The sequence below is a fragment of the Lipotes vexillifer genome, unplaced genomic scaffold (assembly GCF_000442215.2).
Source record: "Lipotes vexillifer unplaced genomic scaffold, Lipotes_vexillifer_v1.1 scaffold1359, whole genome shotgun sequence".
Classification (NCBI taxonomy): Eukaryota; Metazoa; Chordata; class Mammalia; order Artiodactyla; family Lipotidae; genus Lipotes; species Lipotes vexillifer.
Window position 1 is genome coordinate 1,773,283 of NW_006771596.1, and position 19,899 is coordinate 1,793,181.

General features: G+C 48.7%; 1 protein-coding gene across 1 annotated transcript in view; it reads left to right on the plus strand.

The window, feature by feature from the left end:
* ADCY1 (adenylate cyclase 1) overlaps positions 1–19,899 on the plus strand; it is a 127,194-nt gene that overhangs the window by 20,716 nt on the left and 86,579 nt on the right. Inside the window, exons 2-3 of the mRNA XM_007447025.1 lie at positions 722–871; positions 19,684–19,802. Coding sequence (XP_007447087.1) covers positions 722–871; positions 19,684–19,802 — 269 coding nt within the window. The remainder of the gene's footprint in view (positions 1–721; positions 872–19,683; positions 19,803–19,899) is intronic.

Here is a 19,899-nt window from a genome sequence, read left to right on the forward strand (position 1 = left end):
GGGGCACGAAGCCGCGTCCCCTGCATCGGCAGGCGGGCTCTCAGCCACTGCGCCGCCGGGGAGGCCCTCTTTTTTGTTTTGAATCAACTCTCCTTCACTGCTTCTCTCCAGAGCCTTGCATGTTGCCTTTGTGGGAATAACCACTCTGTCTTCACGTTCAAAACTTCTGGGTGTAATGGTTTCCTCGGGCTGTTGTAACAAAGTGCCCAGTGGCTCAAACAACAGACATTACTTCTCACAGTTCTGGAGGCTGGTTTCTCCCGAAACCTTTCTTCTTGGCATATCGACGGCCGTCTTCTCCCTGTGTCCTGTCTTCCCTCTGTGCGTGTCTGTGTCCTGATCTCCTCTTCTTATAGGGACACCAGTCATGTTGGATTAGGGCCCAGCCTAATGGCCTCATTTTAACTTGATTACCTCTTGAGGGACCCTGTCTCCAAATATAGGCCCACGCTGGGGGGTTAGGGGTGAGGACTTCCACGTGAATTTCGGGGGACACACCTTGCGTCCTTTCCTACTGTTCCGTTACGTGACAAGCTTATAGCACAGGTGACCCCTGCACAGGGTGAGGGGTGAGACCTGGCTCGAGGCCATGTGAAACTGGCTTGGCACTGTGGGTCTGGCTGGCGTGGTCATTTCATGGGCTGGTGGTCGGAGGACGCGTAGGAGCCTCTGCTGAGCTGGGCCCTGTGTGTAGCCCTCTGCAATGTTCTCTCCCCTCCAGCTCGGTGCCAACGCCCTGCTCTTCCTTGGCGTGAACATGTACGGGGTCTTCGTGAGGATCCTGGCTGAGCGCTCCCAGAGGAAGGCCTTCCTGCAGGCCCGGAACTGCATCGAGGACCGGCTGAGGCTGGAGGATGAGAATGAGAAGCAGGTCAGTACCCGGGGTCTCACCCCGAGGGACATGGGGGGCCCGGGGCGGGGGGCATGGAGCCGCACAGCCTTCTCACCAAGGGCACTGGGAGTGAGGCCCAGCCTGGCCCGCCTGGGAGTCGGGTAGGGGCCTCAGGCCCCCGCTGGCCTCTCTGTCTCTGTGGACCAGTCCCCTCGGCCGGTCGGAGGAGAGGGGACAGCTGCGGAGGAGCACCGTGGGAGCAGAGGCAGAACTGCCACCCGTGGTCATCCCTGGGCCCCGGTTTACCTGTTGGTGAAATGAGGCACGGGGCTGTGGACGAGACGCCCAGGAGGCTTTGCAGGCCTCAGTGGAGGCAGAGGAGAGCTGGCCTTGGTGCCGCTGGAAGGCGCTGAGTTGCTAGGAAGTGATGGTCACCATGTGAGCCTCACACCCGCAGCTTGGCCTGAGGCTGCAGAGCACCCTGCCCGGCTCCCACCAGGCCTGCTGGGGCAGCTGCACTGTCGCCTGTGATCTAAAGGCTTGGAGGGAGCCGGGTGGGTTCCCACTGCCCCAGCTACCGTCACCTGCATGTCCCGGGCTCACCCCTCTCGGCGGCGTTTCCTCTACTGCTGTCCTGGGGCCACAAGGATGCTCCAAGAGCCCTGGGCGAGGCCTTTAGCTGGGAGCACCCGGACTCCTATGCTTTACCAAAGTGCTGATGGCGGAGGCTTGTTTTCCCGGCGTAGGGTGGATGGGATGGGTTTATAAACGAGATGCTATTTTTATTGTAAGTCCAAGGCATTAAGTACAGACTGTACATTTAAAAATGCACACACACATTTCCATTTATAGGTATTATAATGATGCCTAGTATTTACAGTAAAAGTTGGATATCACTTAGAAGTAGATGGCGTATGTATGTTTAGATCATGTGTGTGGATCAGTGGGTGGCTTTGTCTGTGGGTGGTGTATGTGTGTGGGAGATATGTGTCTGTGAGGCTGTGTGCACTCTTGTGATGTGCATGTGGGCATGTGTGTGTTGTATGCACATGCATGTGCACATTTGTATGTGTCTGTACACGTGTGTGTTTGTGGATGTGTGGGGCGTGTGTTTAAATGTATATGTGCGTATATGTGTATGTGTGTGCATGTCTGTGTGTGGGTATATACATGTGTGTGGATTTGCATTCACGTGGACTGCGTGTGTGCATGCCTATATGTCTCCGTACACACCGTGTGCACGTGTGTGCGCTTGTGGGTGTGTGTGCGTATGTGCGCATGTGGATGTGTGTGTGTATAAGTGTGCTGGCACACACATGCACAAGTATAAAGAACACGTCTCCTGGGGCTGTGCACTGAACGTTTTCCCACGCCAGCATCATCGGCGCTGATGGGGAGTCTTCGGTGCTAAGAGGCCCTTGAGCTTGGTGCCCTTATTACGTTCATCACCTCCACGGGATCCCAGAAGTGACTCTTCAGAGTCCTGTCCCCTTAAATACATCGCCTGAAGCACTGGAAAAATCGACGTGAGGGCCATTCTTGTGTGTTTCTGAATCTTCCTTTGCTTTCTCTCTATTTTTCTCTCCTCTCCATCTCCTTTCAAATATCTTCATTTCCCACTTTCCTCAAAAAATCACTTTCTTAAGAAAAAGTATTTATTTTTATTGAAGTGTAGTTGATTTTACAATGTTGTGCTAGTTTCAGGTGTACAGCAAAGTGAGTCACTTATACATACATATATATCTACTTTTTTCAGATTCGTTTTCCACATAGGTCATTATAAAATATTGAGTAGAGTTCCCTGTGCTTTACGTTAGGTCCTTGTTGATTATCTGTTTTATATATAGTAGTGTGTATATGTTAATCCCAAACTCCCAGTTTATCCCTCCCCCCCCTTCCCCTTTGGTAACCATAAGTTTGTTTTCTGTCTGCGGGTCTATTGCTGTTTTGTAAATAAGTTCATTTGTATTGTTTTTTAAGATTCCACATATAAGTGATATCATGTGATATTTGTCTTTCTCTGTCTGACTGATTTAGTATGCTAATCTCTAGGTCCAGCCATGTTGCTGCAAATGACATTACTTCATTCTTTTTTATGGCTGAGTAATAGGCCATTGTATATATGTTCCACATCTTTTTTTTTTAAATTTAATTTAATTAATTTATTTTTTTATACAGAAGGTTCTTGTTAGTTATCGATTTTATACATATTACTGTATACATGTCAATCCCAATCTCCCAATTCATCCCACCTCCACCACCCGCTCCCCCACCCCGCTTTCACCTCTTGGTGACCATACGTTTGTTCTCTACTTCTGTGTCTCTATTTCTGCCTTGCAAACTGGTTCATCTGTACCAGTTTTCTAGATTCCACATATATGTGTCAATATCTGATATTTGTTTTTCTCTTTCTGACTTACTTCACTCTGTATGACAGTCCTTGGGTCCATCCACGTCTCTACAAATGACCCAATTTCGTTCCTTTTTATGGCTGAGTAGTATTCCATTGTATATATGTACCACATCTTCTTTATCCATTCATCTGTCGATGGGCATTTAGGTTGCTTCCATGACCTGGCCATTGTAAATAGTACTGCAGTGAACATTGGGGTGCATTTTGAATTATGGTTTTCCCTGCGTATATGCCCAGTAGTGGGATTGCTGGGTCATATGGTGGGTCTATTTTTAGTTTTTTAAGGAACCTCCATACTGTTGTCCATAGTGGCTGTATCAATGTACATTCCCACCAACAGTGCAAGAGGGTTCCCTTTTCTCCACACCCTCTGCAGCATTTGTTGTTTGTAGATTTTCTGATATGATGCCCATTCTAACTGGTGTGAGGTGATAACTCATAGTAGTTTTGGTTTGCATTTCTCTAATAATTAGTGATGTTGAGCAGCTTTTCATGTGCCTCTTGGCCATCTGTATGTCTTCTTTGGAGAAATGTCTATTTAGGGCTTCTGCCCATTCTTTGATTGGCTTGTTTGTTTTTTTAATATTGAGCTGCATGAGCTGTTCATATATTTTGGAGATTAATCCTTTGTCCTTTGATTCGTTTGATTCCTCCCATTCTGAGGGTTGTCTTTTCGTCTTGTTTATAGTTTCCTTTGCTGTGCAAAAGCTTCTAAGTTTCATTAGGTCCCATTTGTTTATTTTTGTTTTAATTTCCATTACTCTAGGAGGTGGGTCAAAAAAGATCTTGCTGTGATTTATGTCAAAGAGTGTTCTTCCTATGTTTTCCTCTAAGGGTTCTATAGTGTCCGGTCTTACATTTAGGTCTTTAATCCATTTGGAGTTTATTTTTATGTATGATGTTAGGGAGTGTTCTAATTTCATTCTTTTACATGTACCTGTCCAGTTTTCCCAGCACCACTCATTGAAGAGCCTGTCTTTTCTCCATTGTATATCCTTGCCTCCTTTGTCATAGATTACTTGACCATAGGTGCGTGGGTTTATCTCTGAGCTTTCTATCCTGTTCCATTGATCTATATTTCTGTTTTTGTGCCAGTACCATATTGTCTTGATGACTGTAGCTTTGTAGTATAGTCTGAAGTCAGGGAGTCTGATTCCTCCAGCTCCATTTTTTTTCCCTCAAGATTGCTTTGGCTATTTGGAGTCGTTTTTGTCTCTGTACAGATTTTAAGATTTTTTTGTTCTAGTTCTGTAAAAATTGCTGTTGGTAATTTGATAAGGATTGCATTGAATCTGTAGATTGCTTTGGGTAGTATAGTCATTTTCACCATATTGATTCTTCCAATTGACGAACATGGTATTTCTCTCCATCTGTTTGTGTCATCTTTGATTTCTTTCATCAGTGTCTTATAGTTTTCTGAGTACAGGTCTTTTACCTCCTTAGGTAGGTTTATTCCTAGGTATTTTGTTCTTTTTGTTGCAGTGGTGAATGGGATTGTTTCCTTAATGTCTGTTTTCGTTGTTAGTGTATAGGAATGCAAGAGATTTCTGTGCATTAATTTTGTATCCTGCAACTTTACCAAATTCATTGATTAGCTCTAGGAGTTTTCTGGTGGCATCTTTAGGATGTAGAGTATGTATAGTATCATGTCATCTGCAAACAGTGACAGTTATACTTCTTTCCCAATTTGTATTTATTTTATTTCTTTTTCTTCTCTGATTGCCGTGGCCAGCTAGGACTTCCAAAACTTTGTTGAATAATAGTGGCAAGAGGGGACATCCTTGTCTTGTTCCTGATCTTAGAGGAAATGCTTTCAGTTTTGCACCAATTGAGAATGATGTTTGCTGTGGCTTTGTCATATATGGCCTTTATTTGTTGAGGTCGGTTCCCTCTGTGCCCACTTTCTGGAGAGTTTTTATCATAAATGGGTGTTGAATTTTGTCAAAACCTTTTCCTGCATCTATTGAGATGATCATATGGTTTTTATTCCTCAGTTTGTTAATATGGTGTATCACATTGGTTGATTTGCATATATTGAAGAATCCTTGCATCCCTGGGATAAATCCCAGTTGATCATGGTGTAGATCCTTTTAATGTGTTGTTGGATTCTGTTTGCTAGTATTTTGTTGAGGATTTTTGCTTCTGTATTCATTGGTGATATTGGTGTCTAATTTTCTTTTTTTGTAGTATCTTTGTCTGGTTTTGGTATCAGAGTGATGGTGACCTCGTAGAATGAGTTTCGGAATGTTCCTTCCTCTGCAGTTTTTTTCAAGAGTTTGAGAAGGGTGGGTGTTAGCTCTTCTCTAAATGTTTGATAGAATTCACCTGTGAAGCCATCTGGTCCTGGACTTCTGTTTGTTGGAAGATTTTTAACCACAGTTTCAATGTCATTACTTGTGATTGGTCTGTTCATATTTTCTATTACTTCCTGGTTCAGTCTTGGAAGGTTATACCTTTCCAGGAATTTGTCCATTTCTTCTAGGTTGTCCATTTTATTGGCATAGAGCTGCTTGTAGTCTCTTATGATGCTTTGTATTTCTGCGGTGTTTGTTGTAACTTCTTTTTCATTTCTAATTTTATTGATTTGAGTCCTCTCCCTCTTTTTCTTGACGAGTTTGGCTAAAGGTGTATCAATTTTGTTTATCTTCTCAAAGAACCAGCTTTTAGTTTTATTGATCTTTGCTATTGTTTTCTTTGTTTCTATTTCATTTATTTCTGTTCTGATCTTTATGATTTCTTTCCTCCTACTAACTTTGCGTTTTGTTTGTTCTTCTTTCTCTGGTTCCTTTAGGTGTAAGGTTAGATTGTTTATTTGAGATTTTTCTTGTTTCTTGAGGTAGGATTGTATTGCTATAAAATTCCCTCTTAGAACTGCTTTTGCTGCATCCCATAGGTTTTGGATCGTCGTGTCTTCGTTGTCATTTGTCTCTAGGTATGCTTTGACTTCCTCTTTGATTTCTTCAGTGATCTCTTGGTTATTTAGTAACGTATTGTTTAGTCTCCATGCGTTTGTGTTTTTAGCCTTTTTTTCCCCCTGTAATTGATTTCTAATATCGTAGTGTAGTCGTCGGAAAAGATGCTTGATATGATTTCATTTTTCTTAAATTTACCGAGGCTTGATTTGTGACCCAAGATGTGATCTCTCCTGGAGAATGTTCTGTGTGCACTTGAGAAGAAAGTGTAATCTGCTGCTTTTGGATGGAATGTCCTATAAATATCAATTAAATCTATCCGGTCTATTGTGTCATTTAAAGCTTGTGTTTCCTTATTAATTTTCTGTCTGGATGATCTGTCCATTCGTGTAAGTGAGGTGTTAAAGTCCCCCACTATTATTGTGTTACTGCCGATTTCCTCTTTTATAGCTGTTAGCAGTTGCCTTATGTGTTGAGGTGCTCCTGTGTTGGGTGCATATATATTTATAATTGTTATATCTTCTTCTTGGATTGATCCCTTGATCATTATGTAGTGTCCTTCCTTGTGTCTTATAACATTCTTTACTTTAAAGTCTATTTTATCTGATATGAGTATTGCTACTCCAGCTTTCTTTTGATTTCCATTTGCATGGAAGATCCTTTTCCATCCCTTCACTTTCAGTCTGTTTGTTTCCCTAGGTCTGAAGTGGGTCTCTTGTAGACAGCATATGGATGGGTCTTGTTTTTGTATCCATTCAGCGAGCCTGTGTCTTTTGTTTGGAGCATTTAATCCATTCACATTTAAGGTAATTATTGATATTTATATTTCTAATACCATTTTCTTAATTGTTCTGAGTTTGTTTTCGTAGGTCCTTTTCTTCTCTTGTGTTTCCCACTTAGAGAAGTTCCTTTAGCATTTGTTGTAGAGCTGGTTTGGTGATGCTGAATTCTTTTAGCTTTTGCTTGTCTGTAAAGCTTTTGATTCCTCTGTTGAATGTGAATGAGATCCTTGCCAGGTACAGTAACCTTGGTTGTAGTTTCTTTCCTTTCATCACTTTAAATATATCATGCCACTCCCTCCTAGTTTTTAGAGTTTCTGCTGAGAAATCAGCTGTTAACCTTATGGGAGTTCCTTTGTATATTATTTGTCATTTTTCCCTTGTGCTTTTAATAATTTTTCTTTGTGTTTAATTTTTGTCAATTTGATTACTATATGTCTCAGCGTGTTTCTCCTTGGGTTTATCCTCCCTGGGACTCTCTGTGCTTCTTGGACTTGGGTGGCTCTTTCCTTTCCCATGTTAGGGAAGTTTTCGACTATAATCTCTTCAAATATTTTCTTGGGTCCTTTCTCTCTCTATTCTCCTTCTGGGATGCCTATAATGAGAACGTTGGTGTGTTTAATGTTGTCCCAGAGGTCTCTTAGGCTGTCTTCATTCCTTTTTATTCTTTTTTCTTTATTCTGTTCCACAGCAGTGAATTCCATCGTTCTGTCTTCCAGGTCACTTATCCGTTCTTCTGCCTCAGTTATCCTGCTGTTGATTCTTTCTAGTGTTGTTTTCATTTCAGTTATTGTATTGTTCATCTCTGTTTGTTTGTTCTTTAATTCTTCTAGGTCTTTGTTAAACGTTTCTTGCATCTTCTCGATCTTTGCCTCCATTCTTTTTCTTAGGTCCTGGGTCATCTTCACTATCATTATTCTGAATTCTTTTTCTGGAATGTTGCCTATCTCCACTTCATTTCGTTGTTTTTCTGGGGTTTCATCTTGTTCCTTCATCAGGTACGTAGTCCTCTACCTTTTCTTTTTGTCTGTATTTCTGTGAGTGTGGTTCTCATTACACAGGCTGCAGAATTGTACTTCTTGCTTCTGCTGTCTGCCCTCTGGTGGATGAGGCTATCTAAGTGGCCTGTGCAAGCTTCCTGATGGGAGGGACTGGTGGTGGGTAGAACTGGCTGTTGATCTGGTGGGCTGAGCTCAGTAAAACTGTAATCTGCTTGTCTGCTGATGGGTGGGGCTGAGTTCCCTCCTTGTTGGTGTTTGGCCTGAGGCGACCCAGCACTGGACCCTACAGGCCCTTTGGTGGGGCTAATGGCAGACTCTGGGAAGGCTCATGCCAAGGAGCACTTCCCAGAACTTCTGCTGCCAGTGTCCTTGTCCCCACGGTGAGCCACAGCCGCCCCCCGCCTCTGCAGAAGACCCTCCAACACTAGCATGTAGGTCTGGTTCATTCTCCTATGGGGTCACTCCTCCTTCCCCTGGGTCCTTATGCACACACTACTTTGTGTGTGCCCTCCAAGAGTGGAGTCTCTGTTTCCCCTGGTTGTGTCAAAGTCCTGCAGTCAAATCCCACTAGCCTTCAAAGTCTGATTCTCTGGGAATTCCTCCTCCCCTTGCTGGACTCCCAGGTTGGGAAGCCTGACGTGGGGCTCAGAACCTTCACTCCAGTGGGTGGTCTTCTGTGGTGTAAGTGTTCTCCAGTTTGTGAGTCACCCACCCAGCAGTTGTGGGATTTGATTTTACTGTGATTGCGCCCCTCCTGCCATCTCATTGCAGCTTCTCCTTTGTCTTTGGATGTGGGCTATCATTTCTGGTGAGTTCCAGTGTCTTCCTGTCGATGATTGTTCAGCAGCTGGCTGTGATTCCGGTGCTCTCGCAAGAGGGAGTGAGTGGACGTCCTTCTACTCTGCCATCTTGAAACTGTACCGCACCTTCTTTATCCATTCATCTATCAAGGGGCACTTAGGTTGCGTCCATGTCTTGGCTATTGTACATAGTGCTGCTGTGAACATTGGGGTGCATGTATCTTTTCAAATTATGGTTTTCTCTGGATCCACTTTCTCTGGTTCTGTCTTGCATTTCTTTTCTAACTCTTGCTGCCTTTCCTGTAGACTACCTAGCATCTACCCTTAAAACATTTTCGAATGCTTGGTGTGCCCTCTGTCCCTCCAGTGGGTCCCATCTGTTGATGGCGAGGATGCTGGCCATGGTGTGGCCACTCTTGCTGCCTGCATGTGCGGGTTCTGCAAGTGCACATCCCTCGCCCTGCACGCACACTCCTGTCCAGGGAACACAGTGGCCGAGCAAGCACTCATGCTTGCTGTGAACCTAGCCTTTGCTGCTGTAAGTGTATCACTTCTCTGCAGCTCCGAGAGCAAGGAGCTTCTCAGTCCCACGGCTGAGGAAGCCCAGACTCTCGGAAGCTCAGCGACGGGTCTGAGTTCTAACCGCCGACCTGATGTTCTTAAGCAGGAAATCTGCAAAATGGTAAATGTCACCCAATCCCATCAACCCAGCTGAGTACTCTGTATTTTCAAGTTTCCGTCCTTATGCACATTCTCTCCCCTCATCTTTGTCGTTTTGGTGTATACATAATTTTATTTTCTGCATTTTGACTTAACATTTCCCACAGCTGTGTCCACTGGTGCCCTAAAGGTAACCTAAGACAGCTGCTGCTTCCTCGCCTTCATGCAGGTCTCCGAACCTGACTTTTAGACACCATGTTTTTAAAAATGTTTCTTTCTCATAAGCATCTTTATTCATATAGACTTGAAGTATCCTTGGTTACATTCTCAGGAGTGCAAATATTACAGCGTCATTTCTCTCCGTGTCCTAGGTATTTTCCAAACCACGTTGTGCTTCATTTTATCTTATAAGTAATACTTAGTTACACCCAGCTCTGGGTAGCAGTGGTTGAGTGGGGTCCTGGGGCCGACAGGGCTGGCGTCAGAGGGAGCCTGCCAGAAATTCAGATTCTCAGGCCTGCCCAGTCCCATGGCTGGGAAAGCTGGGGTGGGCCCAGCGTTCAGGGTTCTGGTGTGTATCCCCAGTGTTGGCACGTGACCCACTTTCTCCCTCCCTCCGTCCCTCCTTCCCTCCTCTCTTCCTGTTAGAACTCGGTACCCCCCGTTTATTCAGTTCGGTTCCTTGTGCGGTGGCCACTTTTCTATGCGTGCTTACCGGTTGTATTTCTCTGTGGAGCGCGTGTTCTGATCCTCTGCCCATTCATGCTCTGACTTTCCTGTGGGTTTGAACGAGCCACTCACTCGGGAAAGACTGGTGTTCCCCAAGTCTGTTCCTCTAGCTTTGCTTTTCTTTGTGTAAAAACTCAAATCTTTCGCATATTCCAGCGTATCAATCATTTTCCTCTGTGGTTTCATCTGTTGCTGGGAAAGCTGAGCACATGAAATACAGAAGAGCGGATGGGTCACCCCCTGAGTTCCCTTGGCTGGTCCTGAGAGGGGGTGAGGCAGTATCCTGACTTGCTATATTGTTTTGATTGGAACCCACGGGTCGTATCACAGGACGACTCTCTCCCTGGGAGGCCTTGTCCCTGGCACTCAGGTTACCCCCTGCCTCTGGCTGGGACGCCTGTTTTTAGCTCAGGGAGCCCTGTCTCTTTGGGGGGCAGAAGGCAAGCACTCGGGCTCAGATGGGGCTCAGCCACCGCTTCAGGGCTCTCAAGCACCAGTAGGCATTCGGTACATCAAAGCCTATCAGGGGACGGCCTGGCCAGGCCAGGGGAGCCTGCAGGTGGCCAGGCAGCTCTGCCCAACTCACACCTGTGTGTCAGTGTGAAAACCGTAGCCCCCTGAGTTGCAGGTGAGGGACGCCCTGACCATACGGGCTTATCTGTGTTTTCATGCTTCAACTCAAGTAACAGAGCAATCCAGTCCCATAGCCGCTTTCAGAGTCTTCTCCAGGCCCTGACCCAGTAAGGTGGCACCCTAGGTGATGTGAGGGGATATTGGTGGATGCACCCTGGTTCTGGATAGGGGTTCTGGGTGATGCATCCTTGTTCTGGGAGAGGATGCTCGGGACATGGCCCAGTTCTGGGAGGGGGTGAGGGGGTGTCCAGCTCCAGAAGGACCACTGTGTGGCGGCAGGTGTACCCCACTGGCTTCTCGGGGGAGGCAGGGAGATGCCGGGTTTGGGCTGCAGGGGCTGGGAGTGGGGTCCTCGAGCAAGGCCGAGTCAGGGAGGCGCATGAGCGTGAGACGGGGTGGGGCATGTGCTTGGTGGTCGAGGGGCGGCGTGTAGTTTGTTGTGGCCTCAGCTGGAAGGAAATGGGAGAAGGTGAGAGGGAGGCAGGGCTCTGCCCTCTGTGGAAGGTGGCGCACCGGACCGTGCGTGGGGCCCCTGATGTGTCTGAGCAGGACAGAGAGATGGTGAGACGCAGGTTGGGGGGGTCGGTGCGGAGGTGGGACTTGCCCTAGAAGCCTGGCAGGTTGTTCTTTCCTCTCTCCCCGGATGAGTGTCCACCCAGGTATGCCGAGGAGGCTTCGGCAGGCAGGAGAAGATTGTGCTTCATGGCCCGAAGCAGGCGTTTCTCCGGAGCCCCCCGAGACGTCCTCTCTCTGGGATGCACTTGCAGGACAGGCCTGCGTTTGTGTGGCCACAACTGGCCGGCCAGGGTTTGCGGGAGGGGCGAGTGAGGGACCTGCTGTGAAATGCAGACACGCAACCTTAGAACCCTCGCCTGGCCCAGCTGCTGGACTCTTTTGTTCCGGGACAGGAATCAGCAGATGGAAACTGTTGAGAAGCATGGCTCCCACTGCAGAATCCCGGGCAGTAACTTAGACGGGATTCGCAGGCCCTTCCCCACTCTGTACAAATCTGATGCCAGCGTTGTTCTCGCCCAGGTTGATCGGTTGCTTGTTCTTTTTATTGAAGTATAATTGGTTTACAGTACTGTGTTACTTTCAGGTGTACAGCAAAGTGATTCAGTTACGTAGATTTTAGGGTGCGCTTCACCTCAAACCTTGGGAAGAGTCTCTGACTGTCTTAGGTAAGGATGCCACTGTGAGCTCTTACCTCTCACCCGCCTGCAGCCAGGAAGGACCCGTGGGCATTCCGTGCCTGTAATCACTGATCTTTGCAGCAACACTGAGAAGACGGTGATAATTGCGCCAGAAATCGGGAGCATCTCCTCCCCTCCTATATGGTTTAGGACCAATAGCCCTGCAGTTGCTATTTTAAAAGAAAGTCCAACTGCTTTGGCTACAAAGTCTGAGTGTTTCTTTATCTCCTGCCCTGCTCCCTGCAGACACGGACAGGCATGGTCTCCCCAGACCAGTCTCCAAGAGCAGGGTTTCCTCCAGCGTTTTCACAAGTGGGAATATTAGAAGCGTTCTGTCCTCCTCAGGGCAGCCCGCAGAACCAGAGGGGCTGGAGAGGATAGGCAGGGGACCTGTCTGCTTCATTGGACTCACTCTACTTCTAGAAGGTTCTCAGCTATATTTTGAAAAAGCTACTTGAGTTGTCAGCGACCCCTCCTCCCACCAAATCAAAACAGACAGCGGCCCCTACGCAGGGCTGCCCGACTCTGTCCTGTCCCACGGGGTTGTGGCAGAAGAGAGGAATGTGCTTGATCGGAAGGTGTTCTCTCCTCTGAGTTCTTAGATCTTTAAAACTAATTTCAGGCCCCTGTGTTGCAGTTAAGCATGTAAAAACTTTGTTCCGTTTTGTAAATCCGAGAACTGGGGCTGGCTCGGAGAATTTAAATGATGTGGGAAGGCCAGTAACGCAAGTGACAAAGCCGTTGGTGGCAGAGTGAGGAGAGCAGAGGCCAAAGCCCAGAATCCCCCCCAAACCAGCTGTGGCCTGCTTTCTCCCTTTACATCCTCGTGTCTCTTCAGCCACAAAAAAAAAAGGCTCACACAGATGTTTTGGGTTGATTGATATCTGGGTTAAAGTATTCCAGAGGGCTGTGAGGGGTCTTTTAACAGGACTCTTTCAGTTTCAGACAAAAGCATCAAAAATTCGTTCTTTGACACAGAAAAACTTTAGAGAGACTGGCCAAGAAGAAAGAGCAGATACAAGATGATCCGGGATGGGAAAGCACACGCCGTAGGGATAAAGCCAGGTTAAAAATAGATGAGAGGGAAATACTAAGAGGTTTTTTTTTTTTTTTTTTTTTTTTTTTTTTTTTTTTTTTTTTTTTTTTTTTTTTTTTTTTTTTTTTTTTTTTTTTTTTTTTTTTTTTTTTTTTTTTTTTTTTTTTTTGTGCCAGAATATTTGAAAACTTAGACAAAATGGACAAATTCCCAGAATGGTGTTAGTTACTAAAACTGATTCTAGAAGAAAAAGAAAGCCTGAAACATCCTATGATCATTAAAACGATTGACTCAGTAATGAAAAGTTTGCCAAAAGGTCATCACCAGGCCCCAGTGGTTTGACAGCTGAGTCCTACAAACTTCGAAGGAAAACACCTTTCCAAGCTGATCATCCATAGGACAGAAACTCCTCTTGAGTGCAGGTTAACCTTGCTCATGATTCTGGAGGATGGAGCTAGGATTCCAGAATCTCAGTTATGCAGCTCAGACTGACATGCAGGGGAGCAGCCCCTGTGTCCTCAGTCTTGCGTTCATGAGTGGTGTCAGCCCCGAGGCCCTTTGCCTCTTGGTGCCTGAGTGGGTTGGGAGAGGCCCAGCTGGAATCCCTGTGGGGGTAGTCATTCATGACTCTGCACATCTGAATGCTTGGCCCACGGCTCTGGAGACCCTGGGATGGAGGGAACCTGGTCTCAGCAAGATGTGGTGTAACTGGATGGGAGACAGAGAGCAGTAGCAGTTGGCCCCTGTGGGGAGGCCCAGCTGGAGGATGGGCGTGTCCGAGGGGCATGCTATGTGTGTGGGGGGGTGGGACGTGCACTAGAAGAGTATTTGGTTGGGGCTTTGAAGGATGTGTAGGAGTTTGCCAGGTAGGGGCTGGGAGATGGGGAGCAGTGGGTGGCATTCATAAAGCGAATGGGGGTGGGGCGCACAGGTATTACTTTCCAGTCAGGGCCGGCAGGTTGGTAAAAGCTGCAGCTCTGTCTTCCTTCAGCTTGGTGAGAGTTGGGGTAGAGCTGGAAGGGCTGCTCCACTGGGGGGCAGGGACCTCCTGGGAGCCTTAGGTGAGCACAGCTCCCCACCGGGGTCTAACCCTTAGGTCTGAGCCTATCAGAGCTGGTGATCCTAGGGAAGGGGGTGAGAGGCCTCTGAAGGTCACCCCTCAGCTCCTTGGGGGCCTCCTTTCCTGCCATTCCCCATAGCCCAGCCAGGGAGCCTGGGCTTGCAAGGTCCTACCCCTGAGATCAGCGTCCTTGCCCTGACTGCACAGGCCACTGCTCCAAAGGCCCTGATATTCCTCAAATACCATTATTAAGTCGTAATTCTAAAATTACCTACAGCTGTTTGCAAAGCACATCTTCAGTTGTCATCCTAACAAGGTAAATGGGACAATTTTGATTTCCCATTGTGAGGAAGTTTATCAACAGGAAGCAAATTTCCTTTTCATTGATGTAGGATGGATTTTTAAAGAGGTCTGACTCATTCACAGCGTCTTTTGAAACCACTATAGTTGTTATTTATTTTTAATTTAAAAAAGCCTATTGATCTACAGTTTATGTATCAGTACTATTAAGTTCAATGTAAAGTTCAAAACAACTAAATGGTTTTTTTGATATTTTGAGTGTGTAACCATCACAATAATCTAATTTTTGAATATTTTCATTGCCCCAAAAAGAAACCTGTACCCATTCGTGGTCACCCCCCATCCACTCTTCCCAGACCTAGACGCCACTAATCTATGTTCTGTCTCTGTAGGTTTGCCTGCTCAGGACATTTCATGTAGCAAGAAATGGAGTCACACAGTATGTGGCCTTTTGTGTCTGGCTTCTTTCACTGTGCATACTGTTCTCAGGGTGCATCCATGTTGTAGCATGGGTCAGTGCTTCATTCCTGTTATAGCTGAATAGTATTCCACTGTGTGGATGGACCACGCTGTTTATCCATCCATCCGTTGATGGACGTCTGGGTTGTTTCTTCTATTATTTTTCCAGTCTGTTTTTCAGTTTGGTTAATTTCTGCTGTTTTGTCTTCAAGTTCACTGAGCTTTTCCCCTGTCCTCCCCATTCTGTTGTTGTTCCCATCTGTTGAGCTTTTTATTTCAGATTTTTTTCCAGTTCTAAAATTTCCATTTGATTCTTTTTTTGTGTCTTCTATTTCTTTGCTGAGAGTTTCTGTTTTTTCGCCTTTTCAGACATGTTTGTAGTTGTTCACTGAATCATTCTTAGGATGTTGACTGCTTTAAAATCTTGGTAGTTATTCTGATTATTCTGTCGTTTGGTGTCGGTGTCTGTTGATTATCTTCATTCGTTGAGATTGTCCTGGTTCTTTGTATGATGAGTGATTTCTGATCGGAACCTGGACAGTTGGGGTATCACCTATGCGACTCTGTGTCTTCTTTGAAAGTGGGGACCACCACCCCAGTACTTCCTAGTGGGGGTGTAAGTCCATGCTCCACACTGGGCCTCGGTTGGGGTTCGTGGGGGTGGGGATACCTCCTTACTGCTGTGCAGGAGAGAGTTCTGGCTTCTGACTTGGAAGGAGCAGGAAAGCCTTTGGTCTTCACTGACTATGTGGAACAGTGTGGGAGGTGTGCCGCGTGTTACCAGATGGGGGAGGCCAAAGGCAGGGGTCCCTGCATGGCCTCTCTGACACCCCAGCCTGGGGTTGGTGCTTCCTCCCAGCCTGGGGAGGGTGGAGGTTTGCAGAGTTTTTTTGGAGGTGTGCCTGGAGTGGGACCGTTCTTGTGTAGCAGTTTTCTCACAAGGCTGCCCCTATCCTGATCCTTTGATTAGAGAGAGCCGACTTTTGTTGGAGCTTACTGCCATGCCGTCGGCATCTCTGGGCCACCCACACGTCCAGCACTCAGTCTGGGTTACGTGAGGCAAAAAGAAAGTCCAAGGACTTATCTCCATGCCATCCCCGGTCCTGAGGTTTCTGCCGCCTCCTCTCTGCCTTTCAGAGCCTTGGATGACTGTTTTATGTGTAATGTCCCGGACTTTTGGTGTACTTAGTGGGGGGAACAGGGAAAAGTGCATCTCTATCTTTCCGGAAGCAGAGTCCTCACAATTGTTGTTTAAATATCTAATGATTATTAAGGATAATACGTTTAAGTCCCATTTTGATAATCAAGAAAAACACTGAGGTTTTCATATAGCCTTCATAGGACGCTGGGATATTTTATATGATCCATATTCATAAATTTGTCCCTTGGATTTCTGGCTTTGTATCTTATTTCACTGGTTAGAACTCATTAGCGTAGCTGTCTGCTCCTAATGTAATGAATGTTTCATTGCTGCCTGAGGTTTTAGGGCTGTGTTTGGAATTGGATGTGGATTTCAGGTCTTATCTTTATGATGTCAGTGAGCTACTTTGTCTTAGGTTGTTTGCTGGGTTTTGTTTTGTTTTTTTTAATCAGGGATGGGTGCTTGATCTTTTCACATGGCTGCTTTGCTCCCTGTGGGAGAGGTTGTGTGCTTCTCTCTAGTCTTGATTATTAATGTGTGTTGGCTTTAGGCACTATCACTAATCTTGTGGATGGAGTTAATGCTGAGCCCTTGGTCAGAAATATAACCTGCAGTTAGGAACTTCGTATGACAGTGGCTTATCCAAGTGAGATAACTCTCGTCTCTTAACATACGTATTCCAGGGCAGGCACTTTATGGCTGATGTGGCAGATCTGATCCGTGTAGCCCTCACAACCCAGTCTCCATCCAGTTAAATGGTCTCTGCCATCGCTGGTGTGTGGTCTTCATCCTCCTGAACAACGATGGTCGGTATAGATCCAGCCATCACGACTGTATCCCCAGCAGCAGCAGAGAAGAGGGAAGAAGAACAAGCTGTCCTTAGGGAATATTCCAGAAGCTTCCACATGACCCTTCAACTCCTATCTCCTTGGCCACATCTAGCTGCACAAGAAGCTGGGCAATGTAGTCTTCACTCCAGGTCTCCAAGTCCCCCAGTGAGAATAAGGGGCTGGATTGTGGTGCTGGTGGTGGAGAAGGGATCTGGGGACAGCACTGACTCTGCCGCGGCCATCCGTCCGGCGCCCCTCGCTGCGCTGGGTGTGCACACCTGGGCCACCAGCAGCCTTCTCCTCTGTCCTCTGGGATTGGCACCTGCCTCTTCATCACCTCTTGAGTCTGGGGCCGGTCAGCGTCCCTCTGCCTTTTCAGTCCTTCCTTCCCTCCTGGTGGCTGCCTCGGTTTCCCTGTTCTAACTCCAGATGGTGCCGGGCAGCCGAGGTGATGGAGAGACCAAGAGTGGGGCGGGCTCCCTTCAGCAGGGGCCCCCGGGGGGAGGCTGTGGCTCCCTCAGGGAGAGCGGTCGGTTCCGAGGCTGTGAGACGGGGCATTTGCAGATCACTGACGGTGCAGGAAGGAGTGAGGCGGGCGCCGGGGAGGCACAGTTTCGCTTGTTTGATTTGGCTTGAGCAGCACCTGACTGGTTTTCCAGGTGCAGGTGACAGATTTCAAAGTTGCAGGAGACAAGAGAGCGAAGCCGTGAAGAGCTGTCACTGGAGGTGCTGGGAGGCGTGGTAGGGACCAAGTAGGGACCCCGGAGGGTCAGCCAGGGCCTGAGATGTTCGTCCCCTTCTCAGAACGCCCTGCTGAGGAAGTTGGTGTGATTTTCGCCCTGACAGACGGGATGGGATTGTGACGGAGCTTGACTAACTGCTCTGAGAGGCAGAGCCAGGATGTGAGGCCAGGCAGCTGTCTTGCAGGCCCTGGGACTCGCCTTTTCCCCGACACCTCTGTGCGGGGCTCTGGGGTGCAGGAGCCCAGGGTTGTAGACGCCCACGACACTGGGACTGCGGGAGAGGGCATAGCTACCCTGTGTGTTCCCAGGGCCCTTCCTGGGTGGCCTGCCCTGTCGTCCAGCTGCTTTTGTTTTCCTGCCTTGCATCTCAGGGCGGTGACAGTCTCTGGAAGCTTCCAGGTGGTCCTTTGATGGTGGCCCGAGTGAGCCCCCTGCCGAGTTCCCTCCACCTCAGGACAGCCGGCCACCTGCAGAGGCTCCTCTCCATGGGCCTTGCTCGGGCTTGTCCCCAGAGGCCCCTCTGCTAAGGAATGGCCGACGTCCTCCCATGCAGGCTCAGGTCACACACCCGCTCCCGTGCCCTGGGCAGTGGGGCTTTCTGTCCCTGAGGCTCTCCCCGAACACACGCTCAGACTGGCACTTCTGTCTCAGAGGGTCCTCTCCCCGTGTGGCCATGGACAGCTGTGCTCTTGCGATGTCCCTCCTGAGTGTGGAGGTCTGTCCAGCCTGGAACCGCGTGGGGACCACAGTGGGTGGGGCCTCCAGCATAGATACCGGCCTCGCTCAGGACCCAGGGCCCCGGCCACAGCCTGGCTTGCCTGGGCAAACACGCTCCGCTCCATGTGGCGTCTGGCGGGCCTGGGCGTGGCCTCCCTCCTCAGAAGTGTATGTGGGGATGCGTCGCCTGGGGAGACTCTTCCAGTGCATCAGATACATTCTCCCATCTTAAAATAAATGTGTCACCTGGAGCCAAGGTGATGAAGCCCTGACACCCACACCCCAGGCCGGGAGGCGGGCTGGGCTTTTAGGCTCTGTGACTGTTGTCCATTTTACTGCTGCTCTGATTGTCCTTCAGAGGGTGTCACGCAGAGGAGCGTCTGCTCCCGGTCAGGGATGTGGCCTCACACTGCAGGGTGGACCTGCGGTCTAGGAGGGTCTCAGGGCCTGGTGGCTGCACCCAGACCCTGCTCCGGGTGGGCGATGCCAGGCACCCATGTGGCCCCGTCGGAGCCTCCTCCATTGACTGGACAGGCCGAGGCCGAGGGGCTGTGGGCTCAGCCTGGGGGCTGCTGGAGGGAGGGAGGGGCTTCTTGTGCCCCCTCCCTGCCCCATGTTCACCCTTGTAAGTAGGATGTCCTACCTGATTCCAAGCAGGATCTAAATTCCGTTCTTCTGTTTTCTTTCTGAAGCAGAGTGGGAGGGAGGGGCTGTGAAAGGGATTGTGGGAGGAGTGGGGCCTCACTCCAAGTGTCTAGAGCACGGTTTCTCAGATACAGTGTGGCCAGTGGGTCTGAGGCCAGGGGCGGATCCACCAGGAGGAGGAGGGGTGGATGCCAGAGGAGGAAACCGAGGTCCCGGAAGGGCGACAGCGTACCCAGGGGGGCACGGCTCCTGTGGATAAGCCCAGACGTTTGCTCCATCCTCTGGTGGGGACGGTGCAGGGAGGAAATGTTTGTCTCCTGCAGATCAGGGGGAAATCAGAAGACAAGACTGGGAGGAAATGCCACAGTGTGTCCAAAGCTACTCATCTCTGTGTGAACATGGGCCCCTGTCTGTTGGGGCACAGGTGCTTTCGTAGCCCACCTCGAGGTCCCTGTTGGGGCCGCGTTGGACAGGTCTGCTCGGCGGCAGCGACACTCCCTCCCTGTGACCCGCTGCTCACTGAAGCTGGGGCGCACGGGCGAGCCGGGTGTTCTGGAGGCGATGCTGGTGCCTGCGCAGTGCTCTGGGCGCGGGTTACCTGTGCGGTGACAGTCCAGACCTGCTTACGACCCACCTGGGGCTGGGAGGGTCCGTGGGACTGGACCACGTGCCGGCACGTGTGAGGAGGGTCCGAGGCCCCTCGTGGAGGGCAGCTTCTGGCACCAAGGTCACTGGGGTGGGTGTGTCAAGGAATCATGGAGGGAGGCTGCGTGTCACGTGGGCCTGTCTCTCCTGTCCAGGAGCGGCTGCTCATGAGTCTCCTGCCCCGGAACGTCGCCATGGAGATGAAGGAGGACTTCCTGAAGCCCCCCGAGAGGATTTTCCACAAGATCTACATCCAGCGGCATGACAACGTGAGGTAGGGCTGGCACTGGCCTGGCCCTGCAATGGGCCTAGGGAGCAGAGGTGGGAGGGGATGGAGGTGGGGGGGGATGGAGGTGGGAGGGGATGGAAGT